The sequence below is a fragment of the Bison bison genome, unplaced genomic scaffold (genome assembly GCF_000754665.1).
Source record: "Bison bison bison isolate TAMUID 2011002044 unplaced genomic scaffold, Bison_UMD1.0 scf7180017864375, whole genome shotgun sequence".
NCBI lineage: Eukaryota > Metazoa > Chordata > Mammalia > Artiodactyla > Bovidae > Bison > Bison bison.
In genome coordinates this window covers 4,182,789-4,203,536 of record NW_011494947.1, presented here as the reverse complement: position 1 = coordinate 4,203,536, position 20,748 = coordinate 4,182,789, and the positions used below count along the sequence as shown (strand labels likewise).

Below are 20,748 nucleotides of genomic sequence, written 5' to 3'. Positions count from 1 at the left end.
CCCTTCTGCCATAGGAACCAACCTCTGGTCTCGGGATCATTCTGGACAGTGTATGTGGAATGTTTCCCCATCTCCTGTCTCCACTCCTGCAGTTGCTTCGAGCTCTTGTATCAGGGAAGTCTACTGCTAAGAAGGTAGGTTATTCAGTTAGATGCCTAAATAGAATGGGAGATGTTTTTTAGAAATCCTTTTTGCTTTTCACGTTGCAGTTCCACTGCCATGGCAAGAATTAGTCTGCAGTTGAATGAAAAATGCTGATGATAGTTCCTCAGTTCTATAAAATTAAATTTTCTTGAGTACCTATTAAGTATCTACCTATAGATATTGTGGGAGTAAGACAAAATGTGAAGTTCCTTAATATCTAGTTAGAAGAGAATAATGGATATAAGAATTAAGTAGTAAAGCTAGGTGGGCTTCCCTGGTGGCTCAGCCATAAAGAATCTGCCTGCCAATGCAGGGGATTGGGTTTGATCCCTGGGTCATGAAGATTCCCTGGAGAAGGAAATGGCAACCCTCTCTAATATTCTTGCCTGGGAAATCCCATGGACAGAGGAGCCTGGTGGACTATATAGTCCATGAGGTCACAAGAGCTGGACATAGCCTAGTGACTAAATAAGAACCATAAAGCCAAGTGGTATGTAATTTATGTCATCTGAGTGGTCAAGACCATACTGTTCAGGAGAGACAGCGGTCTGTGGAGTGAGAGGGTCCTTGAGTTGGGTGTTAAAGAATAAGAAGGGTTTGGCTTCACAAGGAGTGCTGAGGCAAGTCTCAGAAGAGTCCTAGGGATGGCTTTGTAGGAATTTTGAGAGTCAGCACATACACAGTCTGGCTAAAAGAGCAGAAAAGCAGATGGGAGGCCCCTTAAATGTCCCTCAGTAAATGTATAGCTCTTTGTTTTTTGTTCCTGTGTGTTGGCAGGTGTATAGTTTCTTGGATAAGATGTCTTTCTACAATGAACTCTATAAGCACAAGCCCCATGATGTGATCTCCCACGAAGATGGAACCCTTTGGCGGAGGCAAACACCCAAACTCCTTTACCCTCTAGGTGAGAGAGACAGATGACCCTGACTCAGTAGCCTCTTCCACGGCGTCTGTGTTGACCTGACTGCTGTTTTAATGTTTCATGGCAGGTACCTTTAAAGTGGATCCTCTCCTCCACTGTGCTTGTTGATTTCCTGATAAATTATTGGTTTCTTACTGTTTTACATCATTTGATCGTGTTACTTCAGAAATAGTGCTTGTTCATTATAACAAAGGAGACAGCGCAGAGCTACGTTTTTAAATGTTCGAATCTTTTCAGGCCCATCCCCATCAGATGGTTACTGTTCCGTGTGGTGTATATCCTCTGACACATCTCTGTGTTCTCTCACAGGTTCTCTGCAAATCGATTTTATTACATGTAGATCTGACTCATTCTTTTTAGTAACTATATAATTATTCTTGAAGTTTCATATTTTTTTATCTTTCACCTTCTAGAGGACATTTAGGCTATGTCAGGTTTTTGCCACTACAAACAGTGCTTCTCTGGGGACATATACCTGTATGTCCTGGTGGTTTTACTTTTTAGTACATAGAATCCCTAAAGTGGGACTGCTGGGTAAAAGGGTGTATGCAATAAAATTTTTAAATACATGTCCACTGACAGATGAAATGGATTTTCTAAAATGCAGTATATATAGATAAGACACCAAGTTTTCTTAGGAGCCAAAATTTGGAGAGTATTATTCAGCCTTAAAGAGAAAAGGAATTCTGACACATGCTATGTATAACATGGGTGAACCTTGAAAACACGGTACTAAATGAAGTAGAACAGTCCGGAAAGGTTAAATACTGTAGGATTCCATGCATATGAGGTACTTAGAGTAGTTCAATTTATAGTGACAGAAAATAGAATGGTAGCTGACAGGGGCTGGGGGCTGGGATAATGGAGATTACAGGTTAATGGGTACAGAATTTCAGATTTGCATGATGAAAACAGATCTTTGGGTTGATGGTAGTGAGGGTTGCATAACCATGTGAATGTACGTAATGCCACTGGCCTGACAACTTAGAAATGGTTAAAATGGTAAATTTTATCTATTTTTTTTACCACAATTTGAGAAAAATGGTAGAAAAAAAATTTTTTTTTTAATATTCCTAAGTATTTTATTCTTTCCATTGCAATGGTGAATGGAATTGTTTCCTTAATTTCTCTTTCAGTTTTCTCATTATTAGTGTATAGGAATGCAAGGGATTTCTGTGTGTTGATTTTATATCCTGCAACTTTACTATAATCATTGATTAGTTCTAGTAATTTTCTGGTGGAGTCTTTAGGGTTTTCTATGTGAAGGATCATGTCATCTGCAAACAGTGAGAGTTTTACTTCTTCTTTTCCAATTTGGATTCCTTTTATTTCTTTTTCTGCTCTGATTGCTGTGGCCAAAACTTCCAAAACTATGTTGAATAGTAATGGTGAAAGTGGGCACCCTTGTCTTGTTCTTGACTTCAGGGGAAATGCTTTCAATTTTTCACCATTGAGGATAATGTTTGCTGTGGGTTTGTCATATATAGCTTTTATTACGTTGAGGTATGTTCCTTCTATTCCTGCTTTCTGGAGAGTTCTTATCATAAATGGATGTTGAATTTTGTCAAAGGCTTTCGATTGTGTTGAATTAAGTTGTAGGAAAACAGCAATTTCCTTTCCTGCTGGCAGCATGTGAGAGTAACCTGTTAACAGTTGTAAGCACTTGTATATTCCACATGCTCAAGGAATAAAATGTGGGAGGCACAGCCTTACTCTTCTAATCTTTGCATCGCTAGTGACTTACCTGGTGACCTGGGCACCTGCTGTCCTGTAAGGTGGTCTTCCTATAGTCATCATGTGAGTGGAGAACCACTCTGCACTCGATTGTTTTTCAGACACGTGGAAAGACTCACTTCCTCTATGACAGTTGAGAGCTTTTGTTTTTGTCCCTTTTTAATGCAAAAAGCTGTAACAGTAGTGGGTACTAAGAAGAGAGTCTGTACATCTCTGTGGGATTAGATATTGCTGTCTGTCATAGGAATCTCCTCTTCCTAGTAGACTAATTTCTCTTTCTTCTTTAGGGGGTCAGACCAACCTTCGCATACCTCAAGGCACTGTGGGCCAAGTGATGCTGGACGATAGGGCCTACCTGGTGCGCTGGGAATACTCGTATAGCAGCTGGACCCTCTTCACCTGCGAGATTGAGATGCTGCTGCATGTCGTTTCCACTGCAGGTGAGCTCAGCTCAGAGAGCGATCGCTGTGAGAAGAAAAATGGTCATGGTTAGAGGATTTGGAAGGCAGAAACTTTCAAGATAAGATTCAGAACTTTCCAGGTTGTGATTAGCATCATTTATCTGGGTCTCAGAGACTATTCAGTGATCTTAAAGGAGTTGTTTTCATTGAGATCACAACTTTTCCCCCTCAGATGTGATTCAGCACTGCCAGCGGGTCAAACCCATCATCGACCTGGTCCATAAGGTCATCAGTACAGACCTGTCGATAGCAGACTGTCTCCTGCCCATCACGTCCCGCATCTACATGCTGCTGCAGCGGTCAGTATCTGGTCCCTCCCACTGGGTCAGAGGCTGCACGCAGCCCATGGTGGGAAACCCTGGTGTGATATCTGTCCACAGCAGAGGGATTTCCTATTTTCATTTCCTGCTGCCAGGAGGGACCTGGGGAGAGAGGACTGGAAAATACTTATGATGGAACAAGTCACTTTATTCATTTTACTGAGTGCAGTGCACTGTTCTCCAACCAGGTTAACAACAGTGATCTCCCCGCCTGTGGATGTCATCGCTTCTTGCGTCAATTGCTTGACTGTTTTGGCTGCCCGGAACCCAGCAAAGGTGAGACACAGTCTTCCTAACAGCCCAAAAATGTCACGCATGGCATATACCTGAAGACACACCACAGACACTCGACTCTTCTTTTCCCTCTCCAGGTCTGGACTGATCTTCTTCACACAGGCTTCTTGCCTTTCGTGGCCCACCAGGTCTCCAGCATGAGTCAGATGATCAGGTGAGCCAGGTCTTGGGGGTAGAGTGTATTCCCGGGGAGTATCCCTTACATTTCAGATCTCAGCTAGCTTCATTAGTTTTAAAGGTGCTTCTCAGAGCCTTTGTATTCTGCTGCTTGCCTTTTCAGTCCTCTCACCAGAAATGAGTCAGGATGAGGCGAAGGAGGTGATGGGACTTGGGGCACAGAGGCTCTTTCCTTAGGCGAGCACTGATGTGGGTCAGTCTTTAAAGCTGAGGGAGAGAGGTAGTTCTCATCCAGTAGCAACCACCTTAGGTATGTGGAAGTTAACTTTCTAGTCTAGAGAATCCAGGGGTGTCTGGATCCAGAGGCTCAACTTCCCCTTTTTAAGCCGAGGTCACTCTGTACTTCTCTGTGTTTCATGGCCACGCAAGCTTGCTGATGCACCATTTATTAACACACAGGCTCCATCTCACTACCTGAGCGTTCTCTTCTTGTTCTCTCTTGCTAATGAGACAAACATGCTTGCTTCATGTTTATTTGATTTTTCACTTTTGAGGTTGTATATCAGTAAAGTCCTTAATGCTTCCCCTGGTTAATAAGTACCCTAGATTTGATTAATTCCTTTGCAGGGCTTTTTCATTTTATGCCCAAGTCATCGAGACAATAACAGGAATTATTACAGTTTATTGAAATTGAATTTACAGTTTATTGAAAGCATCCCATTGTTTTTTTCCCCTTTGTCCCTCTGTTTTTTCCCAGTGCTGAGGGAATGAATGCTGGTGGGTATGGAAACCTCTTGATGAATAGTGAACAGCCCCAGGGCGAGTATGGGGTCACTGTTGCCTTTCTGCGCTTGATCACCACTCTTGTGAAGGTAAAATCTCATCAGATAGAAGCATCTGAAATAATTTTCCTATATCCCGTTACTGTAGTCATTTGTTTGCAGGCCTAACAGTTGTCCTGAAGTTACAGTGATAGCAGTCTCTGTGTCCTGATTATTGTGTGCCTGACTTTATAGTAAATGCTTCATCTTTGTTAACTTATTTAATACTCAGAGTCCGTACAGCGTAATGCAGTGACTTCATAAAGTTATTTCTGACAAAGCCCAGGATAATATGTACACATTTCATCATGTCCCAGTATGTACATCATATGTTTACTTCTAAAATGGAGTTGGGGCTTCCCTCATAGTTCAGTCAGTAAAGAATCTGCGATGCAGAAGACCGAGCTTCGATTCCTGGGTTGGGAAGATCCCCAGGAGAAGTGAATGGCAACCCACTCTAGTATTCTTGCCTGGAGAATCCCTTGGACAGAGGAGCCTGGCAGGCTAGTCTATGGGGTCGCAAGAGTCGAAAACGACTGAGCGACTAAGCGCACACAAAGTGGAGTTGCAAAGTGTGACACAGCTTGTACTATGCAAGGTGCGTTCTGATGTTTTCTAACAAGCTGATCTCACAATCCGGTAATGAATCACAGCTCTGGTTGAAAAATACTTGTGTGGCATGGATTTGGGGGTCAAAATTAGGTTTACCTTTCAGGTTGACCACTTACTGGCTGTATGACCTTGGACAGGTATTAAATTTCTTAGCACGTCTCTGAACTGGTATGATAAATGATCTCTACCTCTTGGAGTTGAGAGGGCTCCACATGAAGAACGCTAAGCACATGTGCTGCTTGCAAGAATCAGTCAATGAACGCTTAAATAGAAATGGTTCTGTGTAGAGATAGGGAAGTAGATACGTTTATATAAAGAAACCTTAGTTTTACGATAAGGAAGCTAATGGTAACAAGTAATACTAGGACAAAGGATTTTGAGTATCAGATCTCCTTTCTGATACTTGAGTGATGGGATAGAATTTAGAGGGTGGTTGGTGATCATGACAGTGAACCTGGGTTTTTCCATTGTCAACAGTCTTGTATCCTCTGTGTTTCAGATGGACCTCTCTCCTGCTCAGGTTTAGCCTTCATCCTTCTCTTTCTTGTAGGTGCCTTTTGTGATATTGTCACATTGTCTTTTTAGTCCCTTTCTCTATTCTGGGGAAACCTATGACTTGGATTCAGTTGAACTAGAGTATTCTGATGTTTGTTGTTGTTGTTTTTTTCCCCCCCACTGATAGCCAAGGTTTGCCCAGGTTTCTTTTGGATATGTGGTCTTGGAGTCAAATCTCTAGTGATAAAGTGACTTACTCTTAAGTGGCATATGCCCTCACGGCAAGATTTCTTGTAGGGGCAGCTTGGTAGTACCCAGAGCCAAGGGCTGGTGCCTTGTGTCATGTTTGTGCTAAAGGAGATGCTGCCAAGTTACCACAAGTGGCGATACAACTCCCATGGTGTGAGAGAACAGATTGGTAAGGAGAACATGGGCAGCGAAGATGGGAGGCTCCCTGGCCACCTTTCTTTCTTGGGATAAGGGTCATCACCCGAGGTTACATCACTCCTATGTCTTTTCTGGAGTCCAGGTTGCCTGATCCTGGAGCTGATTCATTCAATACTGAACCTGTGCCATGAGACAGACCTGCACAGCAGGTAGGAGGGGGGAGATTGCTAGCGCTTGGTACTTTGAGATGCTGCCACTCTGCAAGGGAAGACTTGGGCTTCTGCTCTGCACAGCTGGCTCGTTCTTCCAGAGAACTCAGCTTGGTTGGGCCCAGAGCTCAGTGCTCTTGGGGTTCAGATTTGCCTTCCACCACCCTGTTTCTCCTTTATCCCTCTGAAGAGAGAAGAGCAAATGAAGTGGTAACAAGGTTGTCCCCAGTGAAATTATACACACACGTATTATGATCTTTACAAAAGGTGTATATGTCATAGAGAAATAGGGCAAGATGCCCTTCATAACCCTATTTCCCAGAGATGGCTGTTAACAAGTTAACATGTGTCTTCTAGGTTTTTTTCCCTCTGCCTGTACTTAATCTTCTGTAACTTTATTTCCATGCCACTACATGCAGATCTGTTTTGTTTTAATGGTTCCATGCATTCCACTCTATGGATTAATTGTGATTTGTTTCAGTAAGCATTTTCATTAATCGACGGATATTTAGATGGTTTCTCAGGGTCTGTTTAAGGAAAGAAATCAGAGTGGCTTCCTCTGGCAAAGAGCTGATTTGTATCACTGATGTCCAGTTGGTTAGATTAGGACAATACCCTTTACTTCCAGTAATAAGTTTGGTGGCTCCCTGGTAACTCAGAACGTGTCTGTCTTCCAGTCACACCCCCAGCCTGCAGTCTCTCTGCATCTGCAGCCTGGCCTACACGGAAGCAGGACAGACAGTAATCAATATCATGGGCATCGGTGTGGACACCATCGACATGGTCATGGCTGCTCAGCCCCGCAGGTAGGCCTTCCTCTCCACCTTCCCCATGTGTCTTTATCGTGCCCGCATGTTGTAAGAACTGGAGCGTAAGAAAGACAACCTGTTCTTCCTAGGATGTAGCCTCTGTATAACCTACTGGCTGCTGTATAGACTGGCACACAGCAAAGGGAGCTGAGTGTGCCTCCTCTCTCCTAGTTTGGACTGGGGCCTCTAGAGCTGTTGAACTCTGGGACTGTTGTTGGAATCTCATTCATGAGAGCACATGTGTTGCGAATGAAGTCATGTTGTCTGAATCAACTTTGGTTTCCATTTGGCACCCTAGCGATGGGGCAGAGGGCCAGGGCCAGGGCCAGCTGCTGATCAAGACAGTGAAGTTGGCGTTCTCTGTCACCAACAATGTCATTCGGCTGAAACCGCCTTCTAACGTGGTGTCCCCTCTGGAACAGGCTCTCACACAGCACGGTATGTACTTTTCTTCTAATTAGCAGCGTTTCTGCCCGTAAGTGCATACTGCAGGCTGTGTTTTAGAGGTCAACAGTGTTTTTGAAATTCAGTAATGATCACCAGTTGGACTTAGAAATAAGACTGTGTCATACTTTACGTCTGCTTCCCAGTGGTGATAGAATAATAGTAAAGAATACATGTTCAGAGTATCTCGGTTAAAATTCTGGCTCCAGCCACCTTTGACCTTGGGCACCTTATTTTAACAACTATGCCTCAGATTTCTCGTCTATAAAATGGGGATAGTCACAGTATCTACCTTGTAAGATCATAATGAACATTCAGTTGCTGCCTGTAAAACCTGGTACCTAGTTAGTGTTGACTGTTATTACTCTTTGGCTTTAAACTACTCATTTAATCTCTTTGGGACCCAGTTTCCTTATTTTCAAGTAGGCATTTGGACGTCATCTATGACCTTTTTCTAGCTATATCATTTTGGGATTTTAATGATTTTTTGCATTTAGTGCCATGTTGTATATAATGTGATGTCTTTTTTCCTACCCTGTTTGTTAAAAGACTATTTTCTAAAAAGTGTATCTAATTCTGCTCTTAATGTATTGGACTGAGCTGCTGCTGCTAACTCACTTCAGTCGTGTCCGACTCTGTGCGACCCCATATCGGGCAGCCCACCAGGCTCCCCCTTCCCTGGGGTTCTCCAGGCAAGAACACTGGAGTGGGTTGCCATTTCCTTCTGCAGTGCATGAAAGTGAAAAGTGAAAGTGAAGTCGCTCAGTCGTGTCCGACTCTTAGCGACCCCATGGACTGCAGCCTACCAGGCTCCTCTGTCCATGGGATTTTCCAGGCAAGAGTACTGGAGTGGGGTGCCATTGCCTTCTCCAATTGGACTGAGCTATTTACCCCCAATCCTGCCTGTCCCCTTGGCTACTGAAGAAAGAGAATGACAGGGCCACCTGCATCCGCTTGGGCCCTCCAAGTACTCGAGAGTAAATTCCTTCATGTATGTGAGCTTTCTGAACAGAAACCTCTCCTAAGAGCTTGAACTAGGCATACTTTGCTGTCTGAACTGTTTCCTGTACTTCTTCAGGTGCCCATGGGAACAACCTTATTGCTGTTCTTGCCAAATACATCTACCACAAACACGACCCAGCTCTGCCTCGTCTTGCTATCCAGCTGCTGAAACGTCTGGCCACGGTAGGATCCCACCTAACAAGTCCAAGCCCCAGAAAACTGACTTTGTGCTTGAGAATAGTGTTTCTTCTAAGAGATGTAACTGACTTGGACTTTTAAAGTGATGTACCTATAGACACATACTCACTCACACACACTTTTTTTTCCTGATTATGAAAGACATACATACTCATTTTAAAATATTTGTTTAAATGTTACAGATAAACTTTTACAGAAAATTAAGGTCTCCTCTAATATCTCCTCATTCTAAGAATTCCTGTGAGCAGATTGGTACACATTGCTCCAGGTTTCTTTTTATCCATGCTTATGTATTAAAGAATGTTTAGTGTGAGCTTTTGTTCTTTTCCAAAGCAGAATTCCACGATACATACAGTTTTGTGACTAGCTTTCTTCACTTAACACCACATCCTGCAGCCTTGCTGTATGGGCACACTGGGATCTACCTCATCCTCTAATTCTTGTGTGACGTGCCATAGCATGGATGGGTCCTAACTTATTTATGCTATTTTCTGTCTTACTGTTAAATAGTGCTCTAGTGAACATTCCTATCCACAGAACCCTGTAAACTTTTGTTTACAATTCCTAAAAATTAGTTAGATATAAATGAACATTTAAATTTCTATTAGATATTTTGAAATTAGCCTCCAGAAAGGATGTAACAGTTTATACTACCTAAGTCTCATATCCTTGCCACAGTGACTTCACCAGTTTTTTAATCCTTGCTAATCTAACTGGCAAATCAATGTTATCTTTTTTAAAAAGCTTTACATTTATTTAACCGTAAGAGAGGTTATGCATCTTTTTATGTTGATTACTGTTTTCTCTGGGAATCATGGGGCATCTTTTGCTGTCGTTTGGTGTGATGTCCCTTTTGGCCCAGACCTGTCCATCTGGATATTTCCCTCTCTGGCATTTTCCAAGAGTTCCTCAGCACCTCTCTGCAGATGCCTGTTGCGGTTTTTCTGGAGGTGGAGCTCTACCTGTGTGTCCCGGTCTCTGCCAGGTGGCGCCCATGTCAGTGTACGCCTGCCTGGGCAGTGATGCGGCTGCCATCCGAGACGCCTTCCTGACCCGCCTGCAGAGCAAGATTGAGGATATGCGCATCAAAGTCATGATTCTGGAATTCCTCACGGTTGCTGTAGAGACGCAGCCAGGCCTCATTGAACTGTTTCTGAATCTGGAGGTGAAGGATGGCAGCGATGGCTCCAAGGTGAGCCTGCACCTGGGATGAAGCTGGGACATGGCCCTCTGGGAGGTGGGTGCTGGACTCTCCAGGTCCGGCTGTGGGCCAAAGCTGTGGGCCTGAGCTCTCACTGTCCCTCTGCAGGAATTCAGCCTCGGGGTGTGGAGCTGTCTCCACGCGGTGCTGGAGCTGATCGGTTCCCAGCAGCAGGACCGCTACTGGTGCCCCCCACTGCTGCACCGGGCAGCCATCGCCTTTTTGCACGCCCTGTGGCAGGACCGGCGGGACAGTGCCATGCTGGTCCTCAGAACCAAGTGAGTCTGACTCCAGAAATTCCTCAGTCTCTGGAGTGTGTGTCCTTGTCTATAAGATAAGGGGGCAGTCATTCTGGGAGGTTTGTTGTGAGAGGTCATGCTTAAAAGTGCTTCGTGCTTGGGTTATTGTGTGGGAGTTATTCTCTTTTTAAAGCTGCCCCAGCAGGTGTAATCTTTACTCTGATATGTTTACCTTAGAGTTCTACCTTTCAAATTCCCACCTTCTGCCAACCCCCAAAGCCATTGCTCATAAGAAACAGTAGTCAGATGAGGGTGACTTGCTCGAGCCATTGAACTGAATGGAACACGCTTTACTCTGGGTCCCTGTTTTGTCCATGGAACCGCTTTCTGTTTATGTATTATAGTCCGAACAGGTGACCTATGCAGCAGATGTTAGGGTTGGAACTGAGAAAATGTGGAGAGGTGACCACCAAGGGGAGGTGGAAAGAGGAGAAAAAGGACTGTATGAGAGAAAGTGTGATTTCTGCCATGTATTTTCTTTTCAGACCCAAGTTTTGGGAGAATCTAACGAGTCCGCTATTTGGTACGCTTTCTCCTCCCTCGGAAACATCTGAGGTGAGTGCTGAAGGGAGGGACAGTGGTGGAGAGGCCCTGGGAGTGAAGGCTGGGCTGAGACTGGGCTGTGGAAAATGTCTACCCCCACCTGACTAAATGACCAGCACGTTTTCTTCACCTGGAACTTCTTTCTCAGAGAAGCACTTGTCTCCTCTCCTTTGAAGTCTTGCTTTGGGAAGGAGGGTAGCATGCCCTGCTCTGTTGCTGGCTCTGTGGTCCCCACTCACTTCGAGACACTGGACCTGACGCTTCTGCTCTTGCAAGTTAGATGCCCACTCGCTAGGGAACGTGCTTTCTTGTTTGCTAGTGCCGGTCCCTGTTCTGGCCCACGTGGGAGGGAGGGGCCCCAGGGGAGAGGTTCTCACGACTCTCTGCTCTCCCCCTCCACAGCCCAGCATCCTGGAAACCTGTGCCCTAATCATGAAGATAATTTGCTTGGAGATATACTATGTAGTTAAGTGAGTCCTTTCCCCTTTTGAGACTTTAATCAGAGGTTTGTGGCGGGGGGGACCCATGGAGTCTACTGCTGAGGGCCGTGGCCAAATGAGCCCAGACAGAGGAGAGAGCTGGTTTGGAGCCATTTCTGGAGGGCCACGGATCCGTGTCCTTGGTCAGTCCATCGATGGCATTTGTGATTGTCAGAAAGAGTGATTGTGAAGCAAACTCCTTGTGCTCGGGATTTTATGGAGAAGGAACCCTGGAAAAGGCCTCAGCCTAACCCATTATGTTGAGCAAGAAGTGTGAGCCCCACACAATGGAGCTGATCTGGAGCCGTCTGCCTTTAAGCCCATGTGAGGTTGCTTTCTCTGCCTCAGCAAGGGTCAGTGCCCGTCACACTCCCGTCGGCATTTCTGCTAACCGTAGGTTTTATTTTCTCCTGACACCCTAGGGGCTCATTAGACCAATCATTAAAAGATACACTCAAGAAATTTTCCAGCGAGAAGCGCTTTGCCTACTGGTCGGGGTATGTCAAGTCCTTGGCAGTTCACATGGCCGACACAGAGGGCAGCAGCTGCACCTCCCTGGTAGAGTATCAAATGCTGGTCTCTGCCTGGAGGATGTTTCTCATCATTGCCACCAGTCACGTAAGAACCTCCTGGGGCGAGTTTTGGTTTTGGTATCCTAGCAACAATATGCTGGGATGCTTAGCAGATACAGCCCCTTGGGCTAAAGAATGGTCAGGGTTTTTCTCTGAGAGCTAAAATGTAACAGGTTCTGTGCCAAATGTGGGGTGCTTGGATGCTTTTTGGCCAGCAAGGGGCCCTTAAGGAAAGTGCAGAGAAGGCATTATTTAAATCCCTTCAGATGTTCATAAAAGTTTCCCTTAGCTACCTTTGTGGATCTAGCTAGGTCTTGGAGACCCCTTCTGTCATCCACTTCTTGTGCACATGGATGATTGCCTCTCAACTGTGTGCCCTGGGGACGCTGGGTATATACTGGGTATATATATTTGTTGACTGGTCAGCAGGTAGCTATAATGGCTGCAGCAGTACCCTCTAGAGAACAGTGGTTTTCGTTGGCTCTAGAAACTGCATTCCCTGGTGTTCTTACAAAAAGATCAGAGGCCATTGTCTCTGCAGTGTGTCTACAGAGCATTGGTTTTTAGCGAGTTGATGTTTGAGAAGAATTTGCATTTTTCCTTGGCTTTTCTTTTGTGTGTGCTTTGACAACATCTTGCTGTATAGTAAGGACTTGATATTGACGTGTTTTGCTCTAGGGAATCCAAATTAGTATCTTGACTTTATAACTTCAGCTAAACAGTACCTTTTGTTCCAGGCACACTCTTACATCTTCCATGACTTGTTCCCTAGTGCCTGACTGGCCACAGCCTTGGAGGTGGGCTGTGGCACGGTGGTTTGGGACCCCTGATACTATAGACACACCAAAAGGGTCAGTCGTCTCTGGGGAACTTTATGTGTCACCTTTCAGGTCCGAATGGGGCAGCAGTTCTTGAATTGCAGTTCTGAAAATCCCACCAACATCTTTTCCCCCAGGAAACCTATTTTGGTTTTGTCTAGGATATTGATCATCTTTTCATCCATTTAATAGATATTAGTGGAATGCTTACTGTATGCTAGGCACTGGGATACAGCAGTGAATAAGGTAGATACAGTCTTTGATCTCACATGGGGTGGCCCATGAGAAGGTACATTGTAAACAAATTTACAAAGGAATATAGTTCGGGATTGTGATATTTCACAGTGAAGGAAATAACTTAGATGCTATGGTAGGGAATGCTGAAGGAGGGTAGAAGTAGTCAGGAGGCCCTCTAAGGAAGTACTGTTCACACTGAGGCCCGAGTGTGCGAGGAGACTTCTAGATGATGCTCTGGGCAGGCAGAGTCAACAGGTGCAGAGGCCCAGAAATGGGAAGAGCTCAGCCTTTTCACAGAGGAGGAAGGGGGCCAATAGGGTTGGAGTCAAATGAGCGCAGTGGGGATGATACCAAAATCAGGTGGACCAGATCCTCGGGGGTGCCCAGGCCTCGTGGAGCATTTGGTGTTTCCAGAAGGGTTGCCCTGGGAAGCCTCAAAAGGTCTGAGCAGAGGAAGGACGTTGTTGGGGAGGATGTGAATGAACCTAGCCCTCTGGTTCTGACCATGGCTAAAGAGGACCCGGAAATATCAGGGTCCTTGAGTCTCATTTTAACCAAGGAAGCAGTGACCAGTTGCCTGACAGAGGACCCCATCTTTCTTGGCTTCTGAAGTCTGGGAAATTTTCCTAACTGACCTTTCCTTCCTGTCCCTTTGCAGGCGGAGATAACGCACCTGACAGACTCTGCAGTGCGTCGCCAGCTCTTTCTTGACGTGCTCGAGGGGACCAAGGCGTTGGTAAGTGTGTCTGGGAGAGTTCCTGTTCCTCCCGGGGAGATGGCTTCTGCAGTCAAATAGCAGCTCCTAAGCCTGTAGCTGTGCGAGTGGTCAGATCACTCAGGCGGCCTGAGGCTGTGGTGCCAGGCGGAGGTCCGCTACAGCCCCTGGCCTCTTCCCCATGCTCACTCTCGTGAGTGCACTGCTGGGAGAGAGAGGGTCGGGGCCGCAGGGGCCTGTGTGCGGTGCTCCCAGTCTCTCGGGGCGCTGACTGTGCCATCTCCCCTCAGCTCCTCGTCCCTACCTCCGTGAACTGCCTCCGCCTGGGCTCCATGACGTGCACCCTGCTGCTTATTCTCCTCCGGCAGTGGAAGAGGTAAGTCAGGCCAGGAGAGGCAGCCTCTCCCACCGTCCTCACTGGCTCCACCTCGGGTTTCGGGACAGGAGCAGACCTCTGATGAGAGGCGTGCTGCCCCACGGGCATCCTGAGGGGAGCGGGCCGTGTGTGGCCTTTCTGTGAGGTGTGTTCCACCCCCCTCTCCACTCTGCGCTGTGTCTAGAGAGTTAGGGTCTGTGGATGAAATCCTTGGGCCCCTGACGGAGATCCTGGAGGGAGTGCTGCAGGCAGACCAGCAGCTTATGGAGAAGACCAAGGCCAAGGTGTTCTCGGCGTTCATCACGGTGCTGCAGATGAAGGAGATGAGCGGTAAGGGGCGGGGAGGGGTGAGGGGCAAGCCTTCCTCCACATCAGAGCTGGGATTGTTCTCTGAAGCTCGAGTTTTCAGTCCTGGGCTCTTGTCTTCAGGAAAGCTCTTTGTCTCCTCCCCTCCCACTGGCTGACGCACTTCCTCTTAGCACCCTGCGCTTGCAGCCACCTGCCTGGAACAGACGTGCTGGGTAGCCTGACAGAGTCCCCTCCTGTGTCCTTTGCAGTGAATGACATCCCCCAGTACTCCCAGCTGGTGCTGAACGTCTGTGAGACTCTTCAGGAAGAGGTGATCGCACTTTTCGACCACACCCGCCACAGCCTGGCGGCGGGCAGTGCCACCGAGGACAAGGACAGCATGGAGACCGACGACTGCTCCCGGCTCCGGCACAGGGACCAGCGGGATGGGGTGAGGGGGCGCCTGGGAATCAGTGTGTACTCCACTCGCATCCCCGGTTGTGAACTGCTGCCTCCTCTGGGCCAGGCCCAGGGGTGGTGAGTGAACAAGACAGTCACAGCCTGACAGGGAAAGTTAAGAAACCAGATCGCGCAACATGTGTCAAATTCCGTTGTGGCAAGTGTCGCAGGGGTGGAACACAGGGAGAGGGTGCCCCATGGGGTTCTCACCTCATCCAGGGATTCGGAGAGAAAGCACCCTTTCAGCAGTGCCTGGGCGTTGGTAGAGCCGGCAGGCCACGGGGGCAGGGGGATTTGGGCAGCAAGAACCGCGTGTGCTGAGCTGTGGGTGAGAATCATGTGGTGTGAGCCAGGGTCAAGTGAGGCCTGGAGAGCCGGAGGCTGGATGACCGGCAGCCTTGCCAGGGTCTTTATTCTGGGTGCTAAGTGAAACAGAAAACCACGGAAGGATTTTAAGTAAGGGAGAAAAACGATGAGATTTGTATGTTAGAAAGCCTGTTGGATGTATTAATTGTACAGAAGAGTGTTTATCAAGCTGTGGATCAGGACCTATTCATGAATCTTGGCTCATTTGGTTATAACCAGCATTTTCTAAATGAAGTAGAATAAAATATAGAAGAAAATAGCTTACTTTGCAGGGGATAAAGGTAGGTACTCTTTAAATTAAACATGTAAGTATGCATATACTGCAGCGCAGTATGGATTACTCTGGGGGGCTCATGACCATTAAGTGTGAAAAGCCACTGGGCTGAAGAACAGAGTAGAGAGGATCTGGAGAGAAGGAGGGACCATTTGGGAGGTGAGAGCGATTGTGCAGTTAGAGGGGAGCTTGCTTTGGCCCCACATGGCGTGGGCGACCTGTTCCTCTCCGCCTCCCCCGGCACCACCTCCTTCCCTCTCACCATCTCTGCCCCTGGGCCCAGCAGGTCTGTGTCCTGGGCCTGCACCTGGCCAAGGAGCTGTGTGAGGTGGATGAGGACGGGGACTCGTGGCTACAGGTGACCCGCCGGCTCCCCATCCTGCCGACCCTCTTTACCACCTTGGAGGTGAGCCTTCGCATGAAGCAGAACCTGCACTTCACCGAGGCGGCGCTGCACCTGCTCCTCACGCTGGCCCGCACCCAGCAGGTAGGCGCAGGCAGAGGAGTGGCTGGGCTTGTGCCAGTGGGTGCTGACGCGGCCCAGGGTTCTCCCAGCCCGAGAGCCCCCACCCCGCCCCGGGGCGGGCGGCTGCAGTGACAGCATCCATCTCATCCTGCATCTCTCTCCCTTGCAGGGGGCCACGGCTGTGGCCGGAGCCGGCATCACCCAGAGCATTTGTTTGCCTCTCCTGAGTGTGTACCAGCTCAGCACCAACGGGACAGTGCAGGTGAGTTCCAGGGGCTTGCCCTGCCTCCCCAGGCCCCTTGGTGCTGTCACTGGGCCTGGAAGTTGCTTTCTTGAGGGGCCTGGTTAAGGCACCAAGAATACAGAAGCTTCCCCACCCTTGCACTGACCGCTAGCAAGAGAAGCTCACGCAGTTAGTTAGTGCCCAGCCTGAACCTGGAGCCTTGGCTTCTTGTATCTCTGGTGCTCTTTCCGCGTAACGCCTGACCTCGGACCCTCTCTGACCTTGCTGGCGCCCCTTCCAGGAGCTTTTCTCCTCAAAAGAGCCAGGCTTCCTAGCTGCTGGGTTGCAGGGAGACCCCAAGGTCCCTGTCAGCTGGTTCCTGGGCCCTTGTCGTGATCCTGTCTGCTGTTTGTGTCTTAGACACCCGGCACCTCTCGGAAGTCCCTGGACGCCCCTTCTTGGCCTGGCGTCTACCGCCTCTCCATGTCCTTGATGGAGCGGCTCCTCAAAACCCTGCGCTACAACTTCCTGACCGAGGCCCTGGACTTCGTGGGGGTTCACCAGGAGCGGACCTTACAGGTGAGGGGCTGCCAGCATCTTTGGGGTCAGGACTTGGGGTTCAAGGGCGTCTGGGCTCCTCAGAACTGAGTGTGGGTGCTCCCACTTCTGAGGTGCCATGAGGACTGCTGGCTGACAGGCCCCGCAGAGGAAGGGGAATGGTCTGGGATCAGCTCAGACAGGAGCCTCTTCACCTAGCCACCTGTCATGCCGTCGCCTCAGTGTTTGAGGGCCCAGGACTCCCCTTCCTGCAGCAGGGCTGAGTCACCCCACCCTTTCCTGTGTCCCTCCCAGTGCCTCAACGCCGTGAGGACGGTGCAGAGTCTGGCGTGCCTGGAGGAGGCCGACCATACCGTGGGCTTCCTCCTACAGCTCTCCAGCTTCAGGAAGGAGTGGCACTTCCACCTGCCTCAGCTCATGCGGGATGTCCAGGTGCGGCCTGAGACCAGCTTTTTGGAGGGTCTGGGGAAAGGTTCAGGGAGAACGGGGCAGGGCGTGAAGGGCAGGCCTGTTCCTGGAACGTGGCCGTTTCTTTGGTAGCACAGGTTTGGGTTCACCTTGCTTCCTCCACAGCGAAGTGTTGCTTCCATAGCATAGGGCAGCCTTACAGGGTGAGAACCTGGGCTCTGGCGTAGACCCTGGCTCACATCCCTTAGTGCAGGACAGTTATGAAATGGGGCCAGCTGGAGGAGCAGGCGGGGAGGAGCACAGGCTCCAGAGTCAGGCTGTGCTTGTGTGACCTTGGCCAGGTCACTTCCCTTCTCTCCTTCATCTCACCGTTTTCTTTTTCTATAAGACGGGAAAACTGTCCCCTTCTAACCTATTTACTTAGGACTTTATACCGTGCCTGGTTTCTAGCTGGGTCTCGGAAACCATCCAGGCATCTGTTGACCCAAGAGTCTGGTTGAGCGTGCTTGGTGGCTGTGAGGTTTGGGGCTGGAGGTCACAGGGAGTTGTGGGGGACACGGGAGAAGTGCGTGGTTTCCGGTAGCACCCCGCTGGGTGCGTCTGGTCAGCTGCCTGGGGCCGCCCTGTGGATCCCTCACCCTCTCCTGTGCCACAGGTGAACCTCGGCTACCTGTGCCAGGCCTGCACCTCCCTCCTGCACAGCCGCAAGATGCTGCAGCACTACTTGCAGGTAAGCCGGCCTCCGCGCGGCCCGCCCCGGGCGGCCTCGCCCCAGCTCCTCCGCGCTCCAGCGCTCTGTTGTCTCTCCCCCCTCCCCCCGCCAGAACAAAAATGGGGAGGGCATCCCCTCAGCTGTCGCCCCCCGAGCTCAGCGGCCATCCGCAGCTGCCCTGGCTGCCCCCTCCTGCTCCTCCTCCAAGCAGCCCGCTCCTGACACGGAGGCCTCAGAGCAGCGGGCCTTGCGCACCGTCCAGTATGGCCTCTTGAGGATCCTCAGCAGGACTCTGGCCGCCCTGCGCCGCTTCACCCCCGATGTCTGCCAGGTCTTGCTGGATCAGGTACCCCACCCCGCGCCCCCAGCCTCCACCGAGCCACCGGCGCTCCTCTCTGCGCCCAGAGGTGCCCGGGGGTCTTGCCCTCCGTCAGTCTCATCTTGCTTTGCAGTCCCTGGACCTTGCTGAGTACAGCTTCCTGTTTGCCCTGAGCTTCACCACTCCCACTTTTGACTCCGAAGGGGCCCCCTCCTTCGGGACCCTTCTGGCCACTGTGAATGTGGCCCTGAACATGCTTGGAGAGGTAAGTTGGGTATTGTCTGACCCCTCACCCCAGGCCTTCCTCCCAGCTTTCCACCGTCTAACCACCACCTTGGGCCTGTGTACCACCTGAGCTGACCTGTAAGAACTAGTGAGTTACCGCGTAGCTGATAAAATCACCTAGCGTAGGTCCTGTGAAATGGGGAGGTCTCAGTGGGTTGGAGTTATTACTACTACCTCATTTTTTTTAACCCCCATTTCTCTTTCTCCAGCTGGACAAGAAAAAGGAGCCTCTCACCCAGGCTGTGGGGCTCAGCACACAAGCAGAAGGGACCAGAACTCTGAAGTGAGAAAGCCCTCCTTCTGGACCTTGGTTGGGGGCTGGGGTGGTCTTGGGCCGGCTCTCCTGGATCCGCCGCTTCATGCGTACAGCCCACATGGCCTCTGCAGCAGTGCCCACATCCGCCTCCCCTCCAGGTCGCTCCTGATGTTCACCATGGAGAACTGCTTCTACCTGCTCATCTCCCAGGCGATGCGTTACCTTCGGGACCCGGCTGTGCACCCCCGGGACAAGCAGCGGATGAAGCAGGAGCTCAGCTCAGAGTTGGTAGGAGGGGTGGAGGGCCCTGCCTGCTGGGGCGACCCAGGGGTCCCAGCCCCCAAGGGCCTGGGGCCGCCCTGAGAGGGCGGCCACAGGGCCTCATCAGGTGCTTCTCTTGCAGAGCACTCTCCTCTCCAGCCTCTCCCGCTACTTCCGCCGGGGAGCCCCCAGCTCCCCTGCTGCTGGCGTCCTTCCCTCGCCTCAGGGCAAGTCCACCTCTCTCTCCAAGGTCAGCCCCGAGAGTCAGGAGCCTCTGATCCAGCTGGTGCAGGCCTTTGTCCGACATGTGCAAAGATAGGGCACCTGCCTGCTGCCGCCTACACTCTGCACCAGCCTGCACTGCAGGCCTGGGGAGTGAGGGGTACTGCTGGCAGACAGCCTGTCTGGGCCCGAGAGCAGCTCGTCACCCTCCCCAGAGTCGCCGTGACTCCAGCCACTGCCCCAGCGTTATTTTTGTAACAGATCAAGAGGTCAACAGCAGGGGTGGGGAGCCGTAGTCTGCTGCACTCGGGCTCACGTTCAAAATGCCCCTAAAGAGGTGTATTCCTTTCCTCAAGCATTCCCCACAGCACTTGACCCTGTCCGGGGGAGAGGCGGGGAGCCAGTGTCACGTGCAGCCAGGAGGCTGTGTGCACGGGTTTGAGAATCTGTTTTTCCACACTCTGTTCTTGCAGTTTTTGGTAATACTGTGGTCTATTTATACAAATATTAAAATACTGTTTATACACAACTGTGTGGGTATACCTTCCGAGCCCAGGGACTAACCAGCTCTCAGAGCATTGCTCTGCCCTGCTTGTCCAGGGGCCCAGAGTGGACTGGGGGGTACTGGGTGGACACTCAGGTCTTCCTTCTACCCAGGTCTTGGCCCCCACCCCCCACCTCCATTTACCAGCTGGCTGAGTTGATCACTGGGTGAGAGCCTTTCCTGAAGCCCTGCTCCTTCTGTCTGTAGCTCTGTGCCTCCCCTCCCTTCAGAGGGCCCTGGGTAGGGTGGCCTCTGGCCTCCTTGGGACCTAATCACAGAGTTCTGGGCCCAGCTGCAAGCCTCAATCTATAACCTGGCTTGTGGACCGAAGCTATCACTTGGGAAGTTTTGCAACTAAAGTGGGCTACAGTCCCTGCATGGCCAATTGCCAGTTACGGAACCTTGAGGAGGTGACTGATTTCTTCCTCCCTTGTCTGGGAGGACACGAGAATACGTGTGAACATGCTGCTCTCAATGTCGGGTCCCTGGGAAGCACTGTCAGCTGTCAGTTACCCAAGTGTAAACCGTCATGCATATTTTACAGTCCACTCTGCCCCAGTTCAGGCAGGTTTTTCTCAGGAAAAAAACGTCGGTGACGCAGCTGCAGCAGACCAGCATCCCCTTCCTCAGGAGCAGCACGCGTGCCCTGGGAGGGAGGAGGGGCCCATCACTTCCTCCCCCAGAAGGACGGCACGGTGCGGCAGCGTGCCGCCGCCTCTTCCCCTTCCCACCTGTGAGGCCTGCGACGCGACCGGAGCCCAGGCAACATGCACACGGAGGATGGTTTATTATCGGTCACTGGCTAGAGAGCAAGCAGACAGGCAGAATAAAAAGATCCGTTAAAAAGTGAGTTGAGAGTGCAGGCAGGCAGCCACCAGACTTGGCTCTAGCGATAGGG

The 20,748-nt window shown here is 49.9% G+C and overlaps 1 protein-coding gene across 1 annotated transcript in view; it reads left to right on the top strand.

Annotated features, from left to right (window-relative positions):
• Positions 1 to 19,835, top strand: part of NUP188 (nucleoporin 188kDa) — a 43,543-nt gene extending 23,708 nt beyond the window's left edge. The window contains exons 14-44 of the mRNA XM_010856961.1: positions 15 to 134; positions 922 to 1,048; positions 3,088 to 3,240; positions 3,434 to 3,560; positions 3,770 to 3,857; positions 3,953 to 4,029; positions 4,750 to 4,864; positions 6,218 to 6,338; positions 6,450 to 6,516; positions 7,194 to 7,322; positions 7,624 to 7,763; positions 8,848 to 8,954; positions 9,955 to 10,161; positions 10,279 to 10,448; positions 10,955 to 11,024; positions 11,415 to 11,482; positions 11,914 to 12,109; positions 13,777 to 13,854; positions 14,124 to 14,209; positions 14,394 to 14,539; positions 14,767 to 14,948; positions 15,883 to 16,083; positions 16,232 to 16,324; positions 16,706 to 16,864; positions 17,138 to 17,275; positions 17,907 to 17,981; positions 18,076 to 18,309; positions 18,416 to 18,547; positions 18,777 to 18,850; positions 18,982 to 19,111; positions 19,227 to 19,835. Coding sequence (XP_010855263.1) covers positions 15 to 134; positions 922 to 1,048; positions 3,088 to 3,240; positions 3,434 to 3,560; positions 3,770 to 3,857; positions 3,953 to 4,029; positions 4,750 to 4,864; positions 6,218 to 6,338; positions 6,450 to 6,516; positions 7,194 to 7,322; positions 7,624 to 7,763; positions 8,848 to 8,954; positions 9,955 to 10,161; positions 10,279 to 10,448; positions 10,955 to 11,024; positions 11,415 to 11,482; positions 11,914 to 12,109; positions 13,777 to 13,854; positions 14,124 to 14,209; positions 14,394 to 14,539; positions 14,767 to 14,948; positions 15,883 to 16,083; positions 16,232 to 16,324; positions 16,706 to 16,864; positions 17,138 to 17,275; positions 17,907 to 17,981; positions 18,076 to 18,309; positions 18,416 to 18,547; positions 18,777 to 18,850; positions 18,982 to 19,111; positions 19,227 to 19,403 — 3,987 coding nt within the window. The 3' untranslated portion in view covers positions 19,404 to 19,835. The remainder of the gene's footprint in view (positions 1 to 14; positions 135 to 921; positions 1,049 to 3,087; positions 3,241 to 3,433; positions 3,561 to 3,769; positions 3,858 to 3,952; positions 4,030 to 4,749; positions 4,865 to 6,217; positions 6,339 to 6,449; positions 6,517 to 7,193; positions 7,323 to 7,623; positions 7,764 to 8,847; positions 8,955 to 9,954; positions 10,162 to 10,278; positions 10,449 to 10,954; positions 11,025 to 11,414; positions 11,483 to 11,913; positions 12,110 to 13,776; positions 13,855 to 14,123; positions 14,210 to 14,393; positions 14,540 to 14,766; positions 14,949 to 15,882; positions 16,084 to 16,231; positions 16,325 to 16,705; positions 16,865 to 17,137; positions 17,276 to 17,906; positions 17,982 to 18,075; positions 18,310 to 18,415; positions 18,548 to 18,776; positions 18,851 to 18,981; positions 19,112 to 19,226) is intronic.
• Positions 19,836 to 20,748: the final 913 nt, after the last annotated feature.